The sequence below is a fragment of the Miscanthus floridulus genome, chromosome 2 (assembly GCF_019320115.1).
Source record: "Miscanthus floridulus cultivar M001 chromosome 2, ASM1932011v1, whole genome shotgun sequence".
NCBI lineage: Eukaryota > Viridiplantae > Streptophyta > Magnoliopsida > Poales > Poaceae > Miscanthus > Miscanthus floridulus.
This window is the reverse complement of record NC_089581.1, coordinates 130,843,592-130,866,918: the sequence shown is the minus strand read 5'-3', so window position 1 is coordinate 130,866,918 and position 23,327 is coordinate 130,843,592. Positions and strand designations below refer to the sequence as shown.

General features: G+C 44.6%; 1 protein-coding gene, 1 long non-coding RNA gene and 1 pseudogene across 8 annotated transcripts; 1 reads left to right on the top strand and 2 right to left on the bottom strand.

Annotated features, from left to right (window-relative positions):
* Positions 1–1,038: 1,038 nt before the first annotated feature.
* Positions 1,039–6,642, bottom strand: LOC136537067 (indole-2-monooxygenase-like). Its single transcript, XM_066529155.1, has 3 exons — positions 6,271–6,642; positions 6,011–6,181; positions 1,039–1,134 (listed from the first exon to the last, which is right to left on the bottom strand). The coding sequence occupies exons 1-3, from the start codon at positions 6,640–6,642 to the stop codon at positions 1,039–1,041; spliced, it is 639 nt and encodes a 212-aa protein (XP_066385252.1).
* Positions 1,242–4,614, top strand: LOC136539689 (uncharacterized). 7 transcript variants are annotated; one of them, XR_010779736.1, is made up of 5 exons: positions 1,242–1,742; positions 1,837–3,145; positions 3,296–3,357; positions 3,845–3,889; positions 4,242–4,614. It is a non-coding gene; the product is annotated as an uncharacterized lncRNA (long non-coding RNA). The 7 variants fall into 7 exon arrangements; XR_010779733.1 differs by having other exon boundaries at positions 3,313–3,357; positions 3,845–4,614; XR_010779735.1 differs by having other exon boundaries at positions 3,845–4,614.
* A 576-nt stretch (positions 6,643–7,218) lies between the features above and the next one.
* LOC136539690 (uncharacterized) lies at positions 7,219–9,402 on the bottom strand (annotated as a pseudogene).
* Positions 9,403–23,327: the final 13,925 nt, after the last annotated feature.

Sequence of the window (23,327 nt, the reverse complement as noted above, 5' to 3'; positions counted from 1 at the left end):
TCTTCTTCATTCCCATCCCTCTCGAATCTGAAGCAGAGCTATGAGATCTAGTCATCATTGTGAAACTAAGTTCGTCTGACAGAGGTGATGGTGTAATCTGAGAAGAAGGGATCTGGTTTTCGAAGAAATTTAAGTCTATCGTTGATTAGTTTGGTCTTAGGGTTCACGATGTTTGACTTCTCAGTCTCCTATTTCTGGATCTGTTGGTCATACGCCATATTTTGGATAATCATTATCTTGTTGTTTCTCCATTGCCCTCGTCTATCATGATTTCTGGAGTAAGCCTTGGCTGTACTAGATTGCTCTTGACCATGTAACTTTAAATCCCGGTGTATTTTAGTGTTCGACGTTGTGTAATCTTTCGTGTAATTTCATATTTACGAAATGTGTTGTAGTTTCGCCTAAGGGGAGTGGATCCTAATTCACTCTTTTGTAAACCCTCGCGTTAGGAAACGTACTTGTGTTGTAGTTTTTGTTCTTTGTACCTATAATGTAATCCTAGCCAATGTTGTGCTTTGAATCTAAGTATGTTAGTTGCTTGAGCCCAACACCATCAAATACTTATTTCTACTAACATGTCATTGATTTATTGGCCTAGAATAGGCACCATGTAATGACAACCAACCTCTATGTTGGTTTACAACATTTTAATGAAAAAGTCATGTTACCTTTGCTTCTCATATTTTCTCATTTAATGTACCAAATAGACCAACCTTTCGTAGCAATACGATGAGAAAACATATTAGACATATGAGCCATATTTTTCAAAAATTTTTCTATACCAAGCACATCACTCGCAGCGAAATGCGGACAACAGTGTCTAGTATATATATATATATAAACAATTGATTTATATCGATTTATAATTTGAAATGGAGGGAGTATATCAAGTCGTAAGCATGGAAATCCTCATTAGCTCAGAACACACGTCCACGTCACCCCAAATATTGTTGTTCGTTCCATCTTCCATCCTGCAGCTATGGTCGTTTGAAGTGGATTCCGCCGGAAGCAGCTTCCGCCGCTCCCTCTTTGCATCCATTAGCTTTCCCTCAGCTTCTCGCCGTATTGTGCAGCTTCTGCTCTGGAGCCAGCCCACCAGATATAACACGCGGCTTCCGATTCTCCTTCCACAGCCTTCCAGCAAAAAAAAAAAAAAAAAAAAGCATGTACCTTCTGGTGTTCGGTTGGGCTGAAATGATCGTACGATCGATTAGTTTAGTGTGAAAGAAAAATAAGTTTACCATCAAGCGAACAGGCCGCTTATCTCTTCCCCGTCCTCCCGCACCGCGCCGCCACCGCTGGCGACGCCCCCGCCTCCGCCCGCGCCCCTCTTCCTCTCCATCTCTCCCGACGTGCCGCCCTCCCGCTCCTTGCTTCCTGCTTTCCCCTTCTTCTTCTCTCCTCGTGGCTCGCCCTGCCACCCCGGCACCTTCCATCGCGGCCCCTTTCCATGGACGCCGCCGCCCATGGAGCACCGCTCCCTATGGACGACGCTGCCCCACGTACCCGGCGCCTCCCAGCGCCGCCTCTCCCCAACGCCGACGACGCCCCTCTGGGACACCTCCCCAGCGCTGCCCTAGCGCCGCTGCTTCGCTCCTCTTGAACCCTAATCGACGACTTCATTCCTAGGTAACCACATCGATTTGTGATTGGATTCTAATCGATGATTTCATCCTCAGGTAGCCACATCGATCTGTGATTTATATGTTCGTTTGAATCCTAATCGACGAGTTCATTCCCAGGTAATCACATCGATCCATGATTTATTTGTTCGTTGGGTGCTGTTTTATTTTCGGCAGATATTTTGCCTTAACTCCTGCCTCATATATGGTTCAGATTTGGGCCATCATTGCGAAGAAGCTGCCTCCACGGTTCAGATTTGGGCCAGCATTGAGAAGGAGGGCTCGTCTATGATTTTGGTGTGGAGGATTCTGCTGTCGTCAAAGACTTGAAATCTACGTTTAGTTTACTGTTGCTGTCGTCAAAGATTTGAAATCTACGTTTAGTTTACTGCTTATCCAGCCCAACTTTCCTATTGTTTGTCCACGCCACACATTTATTTTCAGGGCGTTCGGCCGGTAGCCTTTGGGCTAATTTTAGATGGTTTTGGATGATTGAATAGTATTCTGTGAGAGAGAATAAACTGAAATAAGCAGAAACAAGCCGGGACATGACCAGCCGAACGCCCTGTTTATCTTTGCTAAAGTACAGTGTCTGGTGCAAGCGGTAGAGTCTTACCGTCTGTGACCGGAAGGTCCCGGGTTCGAGTCGCGGTCTCCTCGCATTGCACAAGCGAGGGTAAGGCTTGCCATTGACACCCTTCTCTAGACCCCGCACAGAGCGGGAGCTTTCTGCACTTGGTACGCCCTTTTTAAAGTACAATGTCTACTTATATGCTGTTATTTGTTTTCTTTTTCGTCTTACTCTTTTACTGTATGGTGTTGGTGTTGTATTCATATTTTTTTTTGGAATTTTTTGGATAAAATTGATACTGAAATATTTTAGGTGCTCGATTTTTTTTGGACATCATTCAAAGACCACAATATTAATAAAAAAATAAAAGACCATGGTTAAACAAGGGGTGTACAGTAAGATAATAGGACGACATAATTTCCTTCGGATTAGTTAAAGATGGCATGAGATTCTAGAGAATTATTTTGTTTATAATGGTTGGTACATTGAATACTGCCTATTTCTATTGACCAGCTGTGTCCAAACACTCTACTACTACGGCTTGGTTCTATGGTGCCTCTTAATTCATAAGGACGCTTATATATAATGTTCCTTTACTTTATGGTTGCGCCTACAAGCCACAAATATCTTAGGCTAGATAGATTCCGCATTGTGCCTTTCTAATTTATCTACGTGAACATATATTCCGTTGCCTTTATTTCATGATGGTAGCTACATACCTCAAATTTTCTTTCAGATCTTAGCTGTGTTGCTCAAAGAAGTTTACTTTTTTCCCTCTTGTTTTTTTTTGTGTGTGCAGACTTACTCTATCGCTCTTGCCTACTGTCATCATCTGTTTCGCTTTCTTGGATTTACAACCTGTGCTGAATTGCGTCCACAGGATGCTGAGTAGTGGTGACCGTGTTCAACGTGCTGTCACCAGCCCCGCCCTCTGACATGCAAGCTGCAATAGGTCACATACTATTCTTCAACATCCTTTGGGCACCAGTTACCTTCCTGTAGCATGAAACTTTTATTTGTGCTTCCTTGATCTAATACATATGTAGATCAATTTGGTGGACCTTTAGTTTGATTTTGTAAATTTGTATTACATTTTTCATAGATTGTAGTTCAATGCAGCCGCTACGGGTGTTGCCGACCCTTCGACATGCAAACTGCATATAGGTAACACGCCATTCTTCAACCTCCTTTGGGCACCAATCGCCTTCCTCCGTCATGAAGCTTTTTATTTTTGCATTCTCGATCTTATACATTTGTACATCGATTTGGTTGATCTTTAGTTTGATTTTTAAAATTTATATTACACTTTTGGTGGATTGTAGTTTAGTACAGCTGCTACTTACTTGTGGATTATGAACCCAATTGCTTTAGATTTGCCAATTACATATGTTAATTATGGAATCAATCCATGATCGCTTGTGGTCATGTGAGTCCTCCATGAGAAGATAGCAGTGCATATATTAGACGATACAGTTTCGGATTAGCTATTTAGTCTGTTGCATTTGCTTACAAAAGCTAGGATTATAATCTACAACTGTCTCCATGGCACTGTTTTTTTAGCATTGCACCAAAAACATTAATTTTAGTGTTTTTCCTCTACTTCAGTTCATAGTGTTAATGCAGGTAAATGTCGTATTGTACATGTTTTCAGGTTCATGAAGTTGTTGTGTGGCACAGGAGAGAAATATTCAATGAGGTTTCACCATTTGTTACTTATTTCCCCCTTTTTGGTCTAAGTCTCCATTATTTTGGCGATGTGAACAACAAATCATTCAGAATATTTCAGGCCTGGTTCCTTAGAACGATATTTTAAAGGCTAATGGAAATCATGCATTAAAAATTCAGTTATGTTCCTGACCCGATATATAGATTCTCTGTTTCTTATCCGACAACAATGACAGAAGGTGGATTGCAATGGTCAAGGGAAGAATCTAATACTCTGACATCATTAGCACAGCCCCCTGCTAAAACCAAAGAAACATGATGCAAGACCTGGACTGGGAGGGCCAACGGAAGCTAACTTCATGGCAGTTTCTTTTCCATTGCAGGGACCTCAAAAGGCGGCGGTTTGCCTTCAAGGCTTCAAGGAATCATTCTAGCAACTTGCTGGCCTCACTGCCCTTTTATCGTGGAGACGGACTGTGCCGTGATGGCAAGCTCAAAGCCTTGTGCCATGACAAATCACTGCAACAGCCACTGATTCAAGAGGCTCTCCCTGACAGTGAAGCTCTTCACCGCTTAGAAATGTCTCGAAGATTCAACACGATCAGAATAAAGTGCGTCAAAGTAGTGCACGTGCTGTTTTAGATGGCTATTAGAGACCATGAGAACCGAGTGTTTTTTTTGTCTTCGAATGTTGGTTTTCTCATTTGTAATGACATTAAACCTTAATATTAACATAACTCTGTTTAAAAAGCTAAACTTGCTTAAACCAGTAAATCCATATACCGCTTACAAGCGCCTGTTGTTATAATTGACGTGTCCTGCAGTATTTGGTCAAGGATTGCATCTTCACGAAGGAAGTTTGGACAAAACGAGGGATGCAAGCTCCACTTGTATATACCGGTTCTTAACCTGGATTTTGAGGGAAAAAGTTAATAGTTGAAACTTGAAAGCCAACAATCGTGTGTTTGTTCGGAAACAGGAAGAAGAGGAATCACGTCCTAGCTTTTAAATTACACCTTTTTTTTATTTCAGGTGCCTAAATTTTACGCTAAATCCATATAACACCAAGTGATATTTGATCCTTGGTTATCGGTTTGATTTCGTGTGTCCTTAGGCTAGTGGAGTCCACGTTGTGCCGTGTTCGAGACCATGCCTACATGCGCCCCTGGATCTACTGCAGCAACCCACTCTGTGGCCACAGTCCCTGCAGGAGGAACGCCGGTCCATCATGGCCACAGAGGATCCTGCGGCGATCTCACGAGGGGACCAGCCTGCATGCACGACACCATGCAGCGTTTCCACCCTGTTCGCTTAATCGTTTCTGTGGCTTATAAGCCGGTTGATGTTGTTTTGTTGTGAGAGAAAAATATTGTATCATGACTCATAAGCATGGCTGATACATCTTGGATCATATTTTACTATTTCTATTTTGGTGTAAGTTTTGTATTTAATTGGTGTAAATTAATTATTATTAAATAAGAATGGTCATAATTACTTAAATAGTTATCTGATCTTTTTTGGCTTTTTTTTAGTATCTGTATGTTTTATTTGATTCGTCTTTGAAAATTTCCAATTTAACTTCCATAGAAATAATCTGGCTATTTTTTTGTTTTTTATTAAATTTTTTTTATTATTTGGATATGTTTTGGTTTATTTGATTTGGATCCATGATCATAACAATCATGCGTTACATGTACCAAAAACACTTGATTTTATTTGCCTCCTCAATCGAGTGTTCTAGGGCCCTGCAGACACTTGGGTGACAGGTATGTCTGAATCACCCGAACCCCAGGTAGACATGCCCGAATTTTAAGGTAATTTTAGGCAATACTCTCGTACCATTAACATAGCATAAGTAAATTATTATTTTTATGATTTATTATTTATCTTTGTCTCATAACATATCAAATTTATGTCCTTGTTTTACTATAAAAATAATTGTAACTTGTTAATTATCTTGGTTCCAACACAAACAAAATTTTGTCAGGCTTGAGGTTTTTTATTTAACATGTTTTTTATTTCTAGAACAAAAAATTATAAATTATATCTACAGAAATTACAATAAATGAAAAGCTATAATTTTAATATAAAATATATGCAATAACTCGCCTAAAAATCATGTGGTGAGGATGTCGGACTTGTTGCCGAGCACCTTGGCATTGGTGTCCGGGAAGGATTCCGTCGTGGCCACGACCTTGCCGTCGTCGAGCACGCTGACAGCGCGGCAGAGTATGTCGTTGATGAACGAGCTCAGGAGCTCACTCATGTTCACAGGCGCGTGTGCCACGGCCGCGACACGGATCCTGGTTATCACTGCGCCCACCTGAAATCATCATGCAATTGGGCTAGGCATCCATAAGCACTGTCAATCGATCAGGCAGTGAATCGCCCGGGATCTTGACGATCAGTTACCTCCTCCTCTAGGGCGGCGCGGTAGGACTGCACCTTCTTCGCGGCGAGCAGGTGCGTGGTGACCAGCTTCTTGGCCTGCCGCCACCACTCGCCGTAGGGCGCGAACCCGACGTCCGACGGCCCGTACGAGAGTATGTTGCCGACGACGGACCCCGGCCGCGAGGCGAACGACGCGTCGTGCGTGCACAGGATCTGCTGCGCGGCGTGCGGGGACGAGACCACCAGCGTCGGGACCGTTCCGAGGCGGAGCAGCATGAGGCCCCCGTCACACTGCTGCCACGCGGCGAGGTCACGCAGAGAGACGTGTGGGAGCCCACCGGCGATGAGGTGGAGGTGCCCGATCAGCGGCATCGCCGGAGGGGAAGGAGGCATCCTCTTGTGTTCTCGGCTGCTCCTTGCTGCATCACTGAAGTGGCGCAGCAGAATGAAGAGTAGGAGAGGGAAGACCAGCGCCAGAACAGCTTTCACCGCCGGCAAGCCGTCGGTTAATTGATCAAGAACTACAGCCAGAGCAATTGCCCCTTCCTTAGCCTACCAAAAGTCCTCGCCGCCAGCAGTGGGTTGGGTTCCCTAGGTAGTTGATAACAAAATACTAATGTGGCCTATAACTACAAGAAGACAAGATTAGCCAGAGCAGCAGTGGATATCAAAATACTAAGGTTGTTATTTTACAGTAACATGATAATGAAGTTTAGAGGTCAAAGTCCAATATAAGGAAATAAATAATCATTGTCACTGGCTCACTGCTTGCAGCAGAGGCCGGAGAATTATCCCCAATATCCAAAAAAAAAACATCCTTGCGATGTGCCCAACTGAAACTTTACCACGCAGAATTATGGTGCTTCTTCTCTCTTAAGTGCAAGAAATTCAGGGTGAATTATGCGTCCCAGACAGAGACATTTACGTGTCCTGCACTCACCTACACTCCATTTTCTTAAAACTATCATGAGACATTGGGATGCTTTTCTATTCTGTTCTCTCCTTATAAACTGCTCTTCCAAGTGTCTATTACTCCTAGCAGTGATCACATTGTCAAAGCACCAGGGAAAAAAATAGATCCATCCTAGATAGGCTGCAATTTCCACGCGACAATATGACAATTGGGTTAGTTTCATGTCACCATCAAAGGATTGCATATGAGTACTCAGATCCATGGAATGAAAAATAGAGGAGACAGCAGACGCTAAATGGAACACACACAACAATCAGATTTATGTAACGAAATCTCTACACCATGTCACTAGATCATGCCATTACAAACCTCACAGTTGAGCCTATAGAATAAGCAGGCCACAATACCATATGATGTTTAACCAGGAATTACTAATCTACTATGGTATTTCCCTTGTGCATGGATTGGCTTTAAATATGACATGTCAACTCATTAGTCAGATAAGAGATGATGGGTAATTAAAAAATTTAATCCACCTTTTTCATACCTCGTAGCTCTATTTAAATGGGGAAATTTTGGACCAAACTCATTCAGAATCCTAAAATTCTCTGAGAAAATTTACTCACTCCATTTCAATCAAGATAAAATGGAAAGTCCTTGTAGGCAAATGTAATTCACACTTTCCCAATCAAATAACAGCTCACCACTATTTTAGAATGTAAGGAGATAACCTTATGTATTCACATTCACTGTATTGAAAACTTTATAACAAATTCAATTGGATACACTGAACAACTGTGACATAGCATGATCTTGATGTAAAGTAACTGTATGTTAAGAAAAATTGAAGCAAGGCTTGTACCTTATTGCTGCATCCAAACAAGATTTGTATGCTGCAAAAATTGCATGTCTCAACAAAACTTATCAGTATTAGCATCCACTTTTTAATCTTGTGGTCTGAATCTTTTTCCCCACTTAATAAGGAGCTCTTCAATATTAGCATCCATTCTTGTACCCCTACCTCCCCACACCAACATGTGACCAAGATCACTGATTGATGATCCATCAACCTCATGAACTGCTTTGAAACCCATCCTCGTGTAAAATCTAACGAGCTGACAAAAATGAAAAAAAAGTTTCAAAAATGTGTTGCTCGAGTCCACCATGGGAAGTATCATGCATTCAAAATGTGACATCTTGTGTCGAGATCAGGCACTCCAAAAAGCAAGCATTAATTTTATGAATCTGTAATAATCTACGTCTAGTAGTTGCAGCTTCCAATTTTTTATCATTGCATCCACCCCCCCCCCCCCCCCCCCCCCCCCCCAACACACACACACACCCCACCCCCACCCAAAAAAAAAGATCATTGCATCCCATTAACTAGTAGGCAAAAAATATTATTATTATTTTTCTAAAAAAAAGGGAAGGTAATAGCAAGAATGATATGGGAATTGACAAGAATAGGGACCAATGTTCAGTTTTCAAGCAAAAACGTGTGAAGTAACTATTAAAATACTGAGACTATTTGTTGTCAATGATTCTACTGCAAATAGTATTTTTCAAACTTCACGCATCCTTGCTTCTTCTCCATTTCAAACATTTGACACAAACTCAGAAAGTAAATTTACGGTCCGCAACACCACACTGCCAATACTGATTGATTTATCGACTGAATTTGAAGTCAGAACAAGTGAATTTAGACTACTACACTGCAAACTCTGAAGCTACCAAACCGTAGGAATTTCATGGCATGCCAACATTGCCAAATCAACATACATCAGAAGCACGTCCAGGGGATAGAGACAGAGATTATACTATACCTTGTCGTGGTAGAACGGCGTGTCGTTGATGGCGAGCAGCTCGGCGCGCCTGCAACCGGCGTCGAAGCCGGCACGGCGACGGCGCCGAGGAGCATCCCCAGCCCGAACAGTGGCCGGTCCGGGACGCTCAGCGTGGCGCGCGTCATGCGCATGGAGTCAAGGTGCAGCACGGCGCCGCCAGGCCACGGCCGGACGCCGCCCTCGGCGCGGCCAAGCTCCACGGCGTCCTCCCCCTCACCGCGGGTGGCCGTGACGCGGAAGAAAGGGCCGGCCGTGCGAAGGCACACGCGCAGGCCCTGCGCGCGCGATGCCGCCATGATGTCCGCCATGGTCGGGAGGCGCGCGGCGGGGGCGGGCCTCGCTGGGGAGGTCGGTGCGGCCATAGGAGAGAAATGCAACAGGGAGTAGTGGGTAGAGTGGGCGCGTCTGCATTCTGCAGTCGGGTGGATAATGCTGACTTCACAACAATGGGATTTGAAAATGTGGCCCTGCTCGCTGGTAACTGAACTATTGACTGAATTATTGTGACGAGAAAAATTATCTGTCCAGTTAAAAAAAAAAGAAGCCGAGCAAGCCTATATATAAGGTAAGTCCGAGCAGCGCCTGTGTATGCTAGATGGTACTGTAGTAAATTTCGGATCTAAGATAAGTTCATCACTGTTTATGAGTGTGTTTGGTTGCGTAGCCAGCAATGCAGTTTGAGCCTGTTTGGTTACCAGTAAAGGCCTAGCCAGACTCCAGCGAGCCAAAAAGAGGGTCCTGGACTTGCTTAGTAGAAACAAGTGGGCGAGCGATTCCAGCATGGACTAAGAGCATCTACAGGTAGTGCTACCTAAATCGGACCTCTACTTGTCTATTTGGGTAGCCACCTATTTCAATAATACTTATTTTTATGTTGTTTCCTAAAGCAACAATATCTAAAACAGGTCATCCAAAACCATCTTCCTATATAATGACACGTGGGGCCCATATGTCATCATCTCTCATGTTCTTTTCACCTTAGATGCTGGGAGGTTCGCTGGGGAAGGGCTGCACCAAGAAGGGCCGCCGGGGAGGTGCTACCGCATCGGGTGGGTGTCCCGCTCCTGCGTTAGGGAGGGGCATTGCCGGTTGCAGCGCCCACGCCGGCATGCCATTGGTTAGAACATGGGTTACTACATGATCATGTAGATGTTATGTTTTATGGTAATGACGTTTCAGTGAATAGTAAAAATCCTTTCGTATAATGTGATCTTGATATGTGAGTCACTTGATGATTGGTTCTTGTGGTGTAATTCAACCATAAAAGATTCTAAAGAGGAGGTACGGATGACATCTTCATGAAGATCCATAGTGTGGGTTTAGACTAAAGCGAGTCGGTCAAGTGGATGACACTCGGTTTAGCTAGATTAGCACTCTGGACCCTCACAGTTCGGAGCCAAAATGCGTCCACAATTGTGGCAATGTAGACATTCCCTACCCATTCAGCATCAGGTGACTACAAGTGTTGTTCTTGGTAGGGCCAATTTAGCCTCACATGTAATGAGACCTTTCACCCTCCAAGACTGTTATACAAGGGCGACAGCCAGATCCTCAACATCTCGTTCGAAGCCGGTGAGATGCACGTCTTTAAGCCCCATGTCTAATATCTGCTACGGCTCAGTTCAATACAGTCGATTCAGATGTCCCCTTGTCACTCGACGTCACCGGCTCCCCCTTCTTGTTGTTGAGTAGATATTAGAAAAACCAATTCTAGAAGGTATGTCATGACCAGGGACAAACTAGGATAGGATCTATCATTCCGCTTTCATGACTTCTTTGCGTCCATTACTTTGAAAACCTAATTCTAGAAGGTATGTCATGATCAGGGATGGAAGGAGGGGGGGCAAAAGCCTCCCTATGTTTACGGTACTCCTTTAATTATTTTCCAGTTGGTCAACGATCATGCTAATCTTTGCTGAGCAGCAAAATAGCTCATCCGATGAATATTGTCCAACAAAAAAATATTATATTGCGATGTACTGATATGACCTGACTCACGTGAATGTGACAATGGCATTATTAGGTTGTGTCTGCCCATCACCTGATCAAATTGTAGTGCCTCGATGATGGAGGACCCAGTCGTTGGCCTACCATCACTAAAAATGATGTTGTACTCGAAGGACACATTGATACTATTGCACCCTAGTATTTTTACCCCATATGGTGACCATACAAAATCCCTGCACCGCAGGACACCTAGGCTCCCACTTGAGGATACATTAGGGTTGTAGAACATCAACTGAGACTACATAGAAACGCCCACACACCACATTCCACACCAAAATGAACATAATTGAATTAATTTTCTGTTTGAGACACAAGAAAGAAAAAGTGGGAAATGGTTAGTGATGATGAGAGGATCAGTGTTAGATTACAACCAAATCAAGCACCCCACATGGAAATCTTGATCCATAATTTCTATAACTCGTGTTAGATTACAAATTTTTAACCCCTTGACCATCAAGTATCCCAAGATCATATAATTTGCAACACATCATAAGACTATAGTGTTGTACCAGATGATGAGTTATATAGCTTTCTACTTTGAGTTACTGCTACCTCTGAAGTAGGTGGGTGTTGTATGGAATCAGCGCATGGAGTCAAGGTGTAGCAGGCGCCGCCAGGTCATGGCTGGACGCCACCCTCAGCGCGACCAAGCTCCATGGTGTCCTCCCTCTCACCGTGGGTGGCCGTGACGTGGAAGAAGGAGCTGGCCGTGCGAAGGCACGCGCGCGAGACGCCGTCATGATGTCTGCCATGGTCGGGAGGGGGACCATTGACCGTGCGACGGGGCTCACTAGGTAGTTAGGTGTGGCCATATGAGAGAAGTGGAGCAAGGAGTGGTGAGGAGAGTGGGCGCATCTGCGGGATGGATAATAACTGACTTCACAACAAAAGTATGGGATTTGAAAATGTGTATGCTAGATGGTACTCTAGTAAATTCTGGATCTAAGATAAGTTAATCATTATTATGGGTGTGTTTGGTTGTTTAGCTTACCCCTTGTCCATACTCTAGCAATGCATTGTGGGCCTGTTTTGTTACCTGTAAAGGCCCATAGCCAGACTCCAGCAAGCCAAAAGAGGGTCCTGACCTAGCTTAGTTGAAATGAGTGGGGCGAGCGATTCCACCAAGCTAGGCTAGGCTAAAGAGCATCTCCAACAGTGCTATCAAATCAGACCCCCTACTTGTCTATTTGGGTAGCCACCTATTTCAATATGACCTATTTTTTGTTATTTTCTCTAGCAGCACTACGTAAACACAGGCCATCTAAAACCATCCTCCTAGAAAATGACATGTGGGGCCCACATGTCATCCTCTGCCATGTTGTTCTCGCCAGTAGACGCTGGGGAGGTTCACAGAAGAACCGCACCAGTGAGTTCTACCAAGATAACTAGCTAGCTTTATATTGTTACCTTGGGTAGTTAACAAATTAAGGGTGCAATATTGAACAATTGGATGCACATGTTTGGTCATTTCATTAACCAGTCTGCCTGCTGCTGCAATTTTGTAGAATCAAACCAACATTATTTTTCTTCATATACACCTGAATCCATCATTCTTGTGAAAAATAAGGAGGAAGCTTAGTTTGATATATGTAAAGACCATGCAACGGGTGACACGACAAGGAGTGTAACTGGAAGCTCAAAGGAAATGAAGAAGGAAGAAAGTAGCATTAAGGAGCCTATTTGAAATCCAAATTCAGTGATATTTTGACCTAGATAATGCTTGTATTGCTTGATCAGTTTTTCATTTTGGGTGCAGACTTTGGTATATGTGATTGCATGCAAGTTTGTAAAATTCATATTGATACATTGATGAATCAATATCATGGTTGGGATTCACAATAAAATGATCTATATGCATGTCATCACGTGCCAAATTGATTTTAGTGATTAGAATCTTGAATTATTATGGCAAGCATATTTTTTGTTGGCAGTAAGCATTTACTTGAGGGCTAGTGTAACATCCTCGGTGTTACATTGTTCAAATTTTACTAAAACACTACATGAGCATCATACTTATGTATAAATATATGAGTTATAGAGCGTAAAGCAATATACAGAACTTGAAACGTTCATTTGAAACACGAAACACATGTTACATTTCATGCCGCATTGTATTACTTAGGGTTCTAAGGAATTTTTATTGGACAGAAATGCTATGGAACGCATATGTGGAACGTTAGTAGAGTTTGTAGCACGAACTTCGTAGGCGATGATGAAATATGTGCGATCGAGGACGGGGTTCGCTAGCTAGTGTATCAAGTAGCTTAAAATGGAATTCGACGCGAAACCGTTTGAAGCTTAGTCAATTCTCGTAAGTCTAAAAAGGGGTCGACGAAGTAGTGGCAAGATGTTTTGGCTTAGTTTGATAGCCCTATGTACCCTCTTGAGTGTAGAACAACTGGTTGGGCTTTAGAGTCATCGGATTTGAGTTTTTGGGATGCTTTAAAATGCGTGCAGGACACGGGTGCTGTGTCTGGGCGCGGCACCGTGCCGGCGCTCGGCGTCACCGCGCCTGCTACCTGCCACGACTGCCGTTGTCGCGCCCTGGCCAATCGCCCGCGTGCCTGCCACCACACTGGCCATCCCTGCCACTAGCCCCGCCCTACTGGCCACGCCGTCGTTGCTACCCTAGGACACCATGCACAAGCGCACGCACCGCTGCCAGGCCTGCCTCTAGCCACCGTCGCCCGCCCCGCTAAGGCTGGCCATGTCACTGGTCCTACGCTGCAGACCGCGCCGTGTTGCTGCCCTGGCACGCCACGCACGCACACGCTCGTCCACAGCCATGCGGACCCACACCGCTGTACCACGCGCTGGCCGCTCTGTCGCCCCGCGCTCGCCCGACGGTGCCGTGTCACTGCCGTGTGGCCACGCTTGGCTCTGCCGCACGTTGCCTTGCTATGCGTGGGAGTGCCGCCTGCTCTGCCATCCCTTCGGAGTCAACGTTGCGCTGTTGCTTCACTGGGCTGGCATCGTCCGCTGTGGCGCGGTGCCATGCCACCGTCGGCTTGTGGGTTGTGACAGTGTGGCCATGCGTCTTGTGCATGCCTTGCTGTTCCCCATCGCCCATGCGCGCTTGTACTTAGAGTTGATGGCCGATTCCGCCACGACAGCGCCGAGCCGAACACTGTCTACTTTCCCTATTCCTCTGTCGTCAGGCCACGCTGAGGCATGCACGTAGCGTCGGCCAAATCAGTGAAATTGCATGCGCCTAAGGATGGAATAGAGACCTAGCTATGTGCCGAACCCGTCCACTACTGTAGCCAGCCGGTGTCGAGCTCCAATTCAAAATTCCTTCATCGTCGGTCACTTTAAGACCCCATGGCAGTGCCCGCCTAATTCCCCTAGCCCAGTCCACCTCCATCCAATTCATTGGCACTGAACCTTCACCCTGCTCCACTCTATCCCGTGCGCACCCCAATTCGCCCTGCTACTGCCTGCTCATCGCTACCGCCGTAGTTGTGCCATCGCCGCTGTCATGAGGCTTGCTGGGCGTGTGTGGCCAGGCTTGCTCGGTCAGTCTCTGGTCAAGCCATCATGACCGGTAGGTTTGGGGTGAGTCTCTGTTGCCCATACTTGAGCTTGTTCATGATGTTGGTACCTTGGCTCACGGGAACATGCCCGCCGTCGTAGGGAGAAGTCCACCATCATGGAGGGAGCTCGGGATAGCGTCCCCATTCACCGTATCGCCTCCTACCGCTTCGCGTTGACATCGAGGTGAGCATCGGCTCCTTAGATAGGGCTATGAGGGTCCTAGTGTGGCCAACGTAGCCGCCCGATGCCAGCGTCGTCGTGTCGGTGCGCGCACGGGTGCCGGGGGACGTGGTCGTGGCAAAGAAGGAAAAGAGTAGGATGGTAGATGCAAACTCCATGACTCGGTGAAATAGTGCTCGAGTGGGTTTCATGAATAGGGTAGAGAACAGGGGCTCTTTCGTAAAAGAGCCAACCACGCGCGCGCTCCACCGTGGGTCACGTAGCGTGGGCCACGTCGGTTGCAGCGCATGCGTGCAGGTGGGATGCCGGGGTGGGTTGAGCCGTCGCTTGCGGGCCACGCTGTGAATTCATTTTTCAATTCTCCAGTTAATTACAAATGTTTATTCAATATAATTTTTAGCTAAACTTTGATAAATTATAGTAAATCTTATAGAGGTCCAAAAATAGTGAAACCAAGTTTGTTAGGTTCACAAAAATACCATCTATCTGTTAGTGTAGTTAGATTACAATTAGCTGTGATAGTGATGGGGTCATAAATCCAAACTAGAAAGCTTAGTATTATGTAGATTAATATTTGTAGGATTTTTTGTGGTAAATTGGTGATAGCTATAGTTATGAAAATTTTATAGTAGGCTCATTAGATTATTCTGTGCTTGTTGTAAATTTTGTAGTCCTAGAGTCGGTTGATAAATAGAGTAGCTATTATCCTTGTTTTATCATATATAGCGTAAACCAGCATTAGGAGTAAGAATACTTGCAGTTGTTATGATAATGTATGTCATGCTTCATACTTATTATTGGTAACAATAGATAACTTAGTACCTTGGTCGGTAGCACTAGCTTAGTAGTTAGATAGATGTATTTTATTTTAAGAGTCGTTGTCGTATTACTAAGCATTGCACCATCATTTCAAGAATGTAGATCACGAGTTGATAGAGTTCGTGTCCATGGACAAACAGGAGTACGAGGAAGTGATTGAGGAGTACGAGGAGGAGATCCTCGTGCAGGAGCAAGCCCTGGTGCATAACCCATATTTTTACTGATCACTGAGCCATATATATGATGTGCATTTAAGTACAGGCATTTTATGAAAACTACATGCATAAATATAATTACCTATGAGTCCTACTAGTATAGGTCGGGTAGCTGCTATGCTTAGGATATCAGTATCGTGAGTAACCTGCCGTTACTCAAAAATAGGTTATTATGATCACTCATGATCAAATGATGGAAAGGTAAATGGTGACTGGGCAGAGATATGGTTTGGGTATTGGTGGGTGTAAAGAGGTGTGTCATGTGGCCAACAGGGCATAGCTCGGTTATACTTTTTCCCTGTCTATGTCGATTAAGGACCGATCGTTGCATAAGTCTCGAGGCAAGCCATAGATCTATTATCCCAAGCACATACTTGGGTATGGGCACAGAGAAGACTCGTTGCTCTCTTGTTGTGGATCTGGCTCTTTCTGAACCGACTGATTAGAGGCAGGGATGGTGGAGGTCCTTGCACCGCACTGAGTCCAGGACTCAGGAGTGGGGGCTTGGAGTCTAAGTTTGGTTGGGAACCTAGACACCTAGGACAGGAGGATGATGGGTTAGTCCTGCTTGTGCCTAGGGTACAAGCGGGGCATGTGTTTTAGGGGTATCCAGTGTAACACCCCGATGTTATGCCAGCATTTAGGCACTGCAAATCATGCATATTGTGCATCATCAAGCATCCTAAGTATCCATGCCTAACTATGTAAATAATAACTAAAACCATGCTTCGAAACATATGAAACATGATCGTGAAACATGAATGTTGCATACACTTGTTTAGAATTGTTTTTGCCCTAATTATGCTTGCTAGGTTAGTAAAACATGTTTGGCTATAATTGTAAAGCATCTAGAATTATTTAGCACAATTTTTGGAGCAAAGTTTGTATTCAAACTTTTGACAAAATATGCATTTGAGATTTTTATTGAAAATGGTAAAAAATCCTCCCTATTTAGCTTTTGCTTCCCAATTCAAAATCTATGCAAAATTTTTAGTTGGTCCCTAAAGCAAAGTTGTAGAAGATTAAATTCTAAGCAACTTTTATTTTTGGGCCATTTTCAAAAGATGTCATTTTCTTGCTCAAAAGGGTATTTGAAAACTGATATTGAAAATTTCTTGAAAATAGAATTTGAAAAAAAGGTTTTCTCCTTTCACGGGCCGCCGCCTCATTTCTGGCCCGCCAGCCGAAGCCGACCCACGCTCCACCCTGTCGCGTGCCGCGCCTTCGCCTCGGCCTAGCCCAACTCGTGCGTCTGGCCTGCCTCCAGGCTCGCCCACTCGCTGGCTCGCCCACGCCATGCCGCGCCCGACCAGCGGCAGAGCACGCGCGCTGCGTGGCCGCCATGCATCGGTGACGCACGCTGCGTGGCAGCCCCGGTCTGCCTCACCCTCCATGCGCGCGCCTACATCTACCGAGCAGCGCTGCGCTCCTCCTCACTCCCCACTCCACTCTCTCTCTCTCCCTTCGCCTTTGCAGCAGCCGCCGTAGACCACCGCCGTGTCCCCATCGGCATTTCCCGCACCAGCTCGCCCGCGTTGATAGTTTGCCATCACAGCCGCTCCTTCGTGACCCACCACCTCACCTCACCGGCTTTTGCTCGCTAAAGTAGCCCGGTGAGCCGTCGTGCCCCGTGCGGACGTCGCCGTGGCCCAGTCACCTCAGACCACCATGTTTCTTGATAGAGTGCACAATAGGTTCACAGTAGCTTGTGGAAGCATGGCTGAGCCCTAGGTTGGGTCATCATGGTTGCCTCCGGCGTCTCACCATTGTCCTGCACCGCCACTACGCCATGGCCATCGTCGTGGTCGCTAGCTTCGGTCATAAGCCCAATTAGTTAGCTCAATGTGTTCGGGATGTAGTAGCCATGCTTGTAGTATCGCCGCCGTCACCGAAGAAGCCACCATCGGTGAGCTTCACCGTTGCCGCACCGTCACGAGCCGCCTCCTCTGTTCTGTTTCGCTGATGCGTGGGGCTGGCTGACCGCTGGGTCCCACCTGTCAGTGCTGATGGTGCGAATAGGTCCAGGTGCACAGCACCGGGTGCACCTAGCGTTTTGTTTCGGATCTGTGTACAGCGCCGGGTACACGTAGCCGTTAGGGTTCGATTTTGTTTTCGAAATGTTTTTTCATAATTCTGTTAAATGCCTTGGGAAATTTATAACTTGCTCAAATTTGCTCCAAATTTGTTAAAACAAATTTTTGCTAGGTTCCTTGTCACCAGATCTACATGATAAAAATATTGCATGTTATTTTTGAGATACTTTTCTGTAGAGCTTTATTTAATCCTTGATATTGCTGATATCTTGTAAAATGTGTAGTAAAACCTATATGTTTCAGAAAAATATGCTTCCAAGTGTGTTATTCTTCTAGTGTAATGTACTTCCTAGGAAAAATATATGCCATGCATGTCCTGTAGAAAAATTGTGAGATGTAGTTCAAGTGCCTTTAATGGCTGATTTTTGTTATTTTTGCTAGAGAGCAAAATTTGTATAAAACATGCATGTGATAATTTTTGTACAATGATTATTTGCTGTGTAGAACATAGGAAAAATATTTCATCTATTGTTTGACACTTTTCATAATACAAAGTATTTTCATGCTCATAATTAGGTCCAAGCTTGTCATTTTTGTGTAGGTTACTACACTTATCCAAATGCCATAAAAATCTGATGGTAGACTACTTAGGGTAGTACTATGCTATGGTAATTTTCTAAGATTTTTCTAAGCTATAAAATTAGGTGTTGCTATTCAAACCTATTATTAATTAGGGTTTAATCAAATGTTGCTTTATGCATGATTAAGAAATTAGTGAAGCTTTGGTGTATCTTTGAAGCATTTAATGAGATGTGTTGACTTAGCATATTAGTAGTAGAAGAGAATGCATTAGATGACATGTGCTTGTAGTACATGTTCTTGGATGATGTTGACTACCTTGCATTCAAGCATATCCATTGTGTTCATTTCATCCGATGCACCTTTTGCATAAGCACTTACGCACCTACATCATACAGGATCGCAAACCGAGAGCCTAGTTGTCATACCCGAGGAGCCCGAGCAGCAGCTCGAGGTGCAGCCACAGGAAGTGACCGAAGCCAACAAGGAGGACGTTGAGGAACTTCCAGAGTGCCCCGATCACCGCTCGAGCTCCTTCGAGAGAGGCAAGCCCCGGAGCATTTTCTCCCGGTTTGAAATTATTAATTAAATGCTTTACTTTAATTGATGCATTACGTTCAGGAGTTGTTTACAACCATTGCTGCATTATACCTTGTCTACCTTTGTTATATTATATCCTTGTTACCCTGGTATCCGCAGTCGAGTCAATGCTTAGCTGGCTTAGACCGGTAGAAGTCAGGTGATTTCCTATCACCTACGAGCTATAGGTGGTTACCTGGATCTGCTTGGATAACTATGTAGTCATGGTATAACTAAGTGTTAAATGAAGTTGAGACCGGACGGAGACTTACAGAGTTTTGGACTGTAGTGCTTTTCGTCTGTGTCGATTAAGGACCGACCGTTGTTGGGCCTCGAGTCATGTTGAACGCATGCCTTACATTTAGCTGGCCGAATAAAGTACCTTTCGACCGCAAAGCTAGGAGATTATTCAGGCCGAGTAGATTGCCCGCAGCGCACTGTGCCGGAGCAGGTGTGGTAGGACATGGGGGCGAGATGATAAGACTAAAGTGTAGTCGGTCGGCCCCCAGGTACATGTGGTTCCTAGCAAACTCGAGATTCCTGGATAGTTGACTCGATGACCGATACCTTACTTTAGTGGGTGAGTGAGGTTTGTGTAAGGAATAAATCACCAGCTGATTAGGAATCGATTCGAATTGCCATCGCTCCTGGATAGTGAGCACTTGACTTGACTTACTTCATCGTAGTAATGTTAATGGAACACTTGGACAGTTATAATGAATATGACATTATGGAAGTTGTTGATGATCATGGGTTATCATTATTTGTTAATCACATGTTTGCTCTAGTATAGGTGCAAATCTAGTCGACAGGTTAATAATAATTAACTTGACAATAATGCTTTTGGAAAGGTTCTTGAAATGCTAAAAATGCTTCTTTTTGCAAAGAAGTCAGCTACCCTACTATAAAGCCCTTCATAATCCTTGATGTCATTTATTTTCGGTTATGTCGGGTAAGTCTAGCTGAGTACCTTCTCGTACTCAGGGTTTTATTCCCACTTGTTGTAGATGGGCAGATGTATTATGGCTACTGTATCAACTGCCTTTATCCTGCGATGGGTGATGCTTAGGACCATGGGCATGGTCATTCCTTACGTCTCGTCTGATGCTTTTGTTAGAGATGATCATTAGCTGGCACTGTATTTGAACTCCGTGTGAGTGTGTGGTTTTGAACAAATGGCTTCTGCAACTTCTATTTGAACTCATTTTGTAATAACTATGTTTAAACTTTGATGTATCTGAGATGCAAACTTTTATGTAATATGTGATGATGACCGCTAAACTTATTATGATCTTGGCTGGTATGTGAGTTGGTTTGAAATCCTTTGTGATTTCATGGACTACCAGGTTATATGGGCTTAAGTTTGCTAAATCGTCTGCTCTGACGGATGATTTTCTTACTTAATTTTGTATAATTGGTCGGTTCTGTTACAGCTAGTATTAGAGCATGGTTTAGCATGTTACTGTTCACAAGTGTATTTAAAACAAAAAGGCATTTGAAAAACATGATTTCCAAACTAAAAAGTGTGCCCGTGGTCATATCCTTTATGCCTAGTTAAGGACTCTTGGTGGCTTAATTAAGTACTGACTTGGGGTTTTTGCATCATATTTCTTTTTCATCGCTCATACGGCATGCTATTATATGAGTGCCACTTGTTTGAGTGGTAATATATGGATCATTTGCCTCTACGCCTCGGTAACGGTGAGTTGTGAGAGCATGATTGGATACACCGCCGATCTAGGGTGAATGCTTATATGATACTAGAGTAATTACATGTTCTATGCATGTTTTACAAAGGTATCTCATGTGGGGGTATTCTGTCTATTGAGGCGATGCCATCAATAGGACGATGGTTCGGGTAGTTACTACCATTGTACACATATCTGGGGATTCATGTAGAACGTGTAGATAAAATTTACTGCTTTTATGCATTCATCGAGAATTGGGCTGAAATGAATCTTCTGCAGGTACATAACAACGTTATCGTGTAGAACATATTAGCTACGTATTTGAGAGATCGTTTGTATGCCACCGAATTCGTCGCTAGAAATTATTTATTTCATAAGTTTGTGAGAACGTACGGCACGTACATACATCATATTACTTGTGCATTTCATTCATGTCATGCATTCCTCCCCTTATAAATTGATTATCTCATTTTGATAAAAGTTGTATCACCAAAAATATGTTTCCACGAGGTAATAAAAGAACTTTTGCTATAGATGGCCCGCACGAAGCAGACCGCCCGTAAGTCCACCGGAGGAAGAGCACCTCGACGTCCATTGGCCCTGAGGGAGCACCACACCACAGATACCTTCTTGAGCGAGTTTGGCATGCTGACCTTGCTTTGGAGAGTGCTCCATGATGTGGGGTACCCAGAGGGTCAAGAGCTGGTGTACTCTTGGAACGAGAGCTAGTTAGCAGAGGATGGGCTTGCAGTTGTAGAAATCATGGTTCCTGCTCTTGGTGATGCTCCAGAGTGGGATGGTTGGCACTTGGAGTTTGAAGGTCGCACTCCTGTTGAGGGTGTAGAGGGAGCAGCTTTCCGTGTCATCAGGGATATCATGAGCAGATTTCCCAGTGAGCTTGCAGCAGCTCTAGCTGGCACCTTTCCTAGGGATGATCCTCGTGATGCTATTTGGGTTTAGCCTCAGGGAAGTGCCTTGGTCAGAGGTCCAGCTGAGGGATAGGCTAGCGACAACCATGCTATGAGTGCTATGTTCGCCGCCATCAGAGCGTATGAGGGTCTTGAGAGTACCTACTAGACTTTGACTGGCTTACATGGTCATGATAAGCTCAAGGTGAGAAAGCAGAAGAAGCAGCATGCACGTGCTATAGCTAGTTTGCAGGAGCAGTTGGCTGATATGAACTTATAGCGAAACCAGGCGGTAGAGAGAGGTGATAGAGCTATGCAGCGGGTGCATACGTTGACTCAAGTCAACAACAATGCAGACCACATGATTGGACAGTTGGTTCAGGAGAGGAATGAAGCCTGGGACAAGAGGGACCTTCTACTGTAGAGGGTCGATGAGCTAGAGGAGTACAACATCAACCTGCATGAGGAGTTTCACGCGCTCTACAATGGGGTTGGCCCATATGCTCCTCCAGACGCCGCTAGCATGGACATCGACGATGACAACGAGGATGAGCCTATAGTTTCACCTGGGGCGATGGTGACGTCTCTGACCCCAACGATGGCCCCAAGGAGTAGGCTAGTTGCCTTGCGCTAGTATTTAGGTCCTATCGCGATGACCTTTCTTTTGTTGGCATGTAACCTAATGTATCTTGCTTCGAAATCATGAGACTTGGCATGTGATTGGAACTTGGCTAGTAATGCGATATCTGAACGCATAAAAGTCTAGTGTATGTATGCTGGCAATTTGGTTGTATGGACGCGATGTTTACTGTTGAAGTAATTTAATTAGTGACGTTGTTTTAATTGGGATGCGATTATTGTGCCTCTGTTTTATTGTATGAATTTATTCTCTCTAGTAAATTTAGTACGGCATAATTTTTCCTTCACTCACAATTATTACAGCTTCACTTAATCATTACTTGTTGCTAAAATATGCAGATGACAAATACTCGCTGTACCACGTATGAGGCCGCTGAGACCGCTGCTAATGGTGCGGGGACCGGTGGTGGTGGTGGAAACCATGGCAACAACAATGAGCCTCCCCATGAACCGCATTTGCCACCTCCTCCCCCGTTTACCCTAGAGGTGTTCCTCGCACAGTTTCTCGGGAGTCAGCGCAACACGGAACAATCCTAGAAGAACATGGAGGATTTTCTACGTACCATCGCCAACAATGTTTAGCGCGATAACAATTAGGGTGGTGGCATTGGGGTGAATCAATACAGCAGCTTCAAAGATTTTATGGACACCAGGCCGCCAATATTCAAGGAAGCAATAGAGCCACTCGATGCTGAAGAATGGATCAACACTATGAAAGATAAATTCTGTGTGTTGAGGATGACTGAGGTATTGAAAACTGAGTATGCTGCACATCAGTTGCAAGGACCAGCGAGAATGTGGTGGAAGCACCATCGCACAACCTTCCCTCCAAATGCTCAGATTACGTGGAGAGAGTTCGCTGAGGCCTTCTATGGAGTTTATATTCCACCTGGGTTGACCGAGATGAAGTTGGGAGAGTTCTTGGCATTGAATCAGGGCACCAAGACCGTGATGCAATATTTGCATGCCTTCAACAACTTGTGTCGTTATGCTCCTGACATGGTTGACACCGATGCTAAGAGAATCGCCAGTTTCAAGAGAGGACTCAATCCAAAGATGATGAAGCATGTGGGTACCAACACCCGCGCCAGATTCAATGATTTCATCAGTGATTGCCTGAAGCAGGAAAAGAACAACAAT

What these genes read in the sequence shown, in the direction of transcription:
- LOC136537067 (XM_066529155.1), bottom strand. Translation starts at nt 6,642, where the DNA reads ATGCCTCCTTCCCCTCCGGCGATGCCGCTGATCGGGCACCTCCACCTC. An exon ending in GCGCCGCCCTAGAGGAGGAG is followed by an intron (nt 6,182 to 6,270) that starts GTAACTGATCGT and finishes TGATGATTTCAG; the next exon opens with GTGGGCGCAGTGATAACCAG. An exon ending in TCCCGGACACCAATGCCAAG is followed by an intron (nt 1,135 to 6,010) that starts GTGCTCGGCAAC and finishes TTTTGCTGGAAG; the next exon opens with GCTGTGGAAGGAGAATCGGA.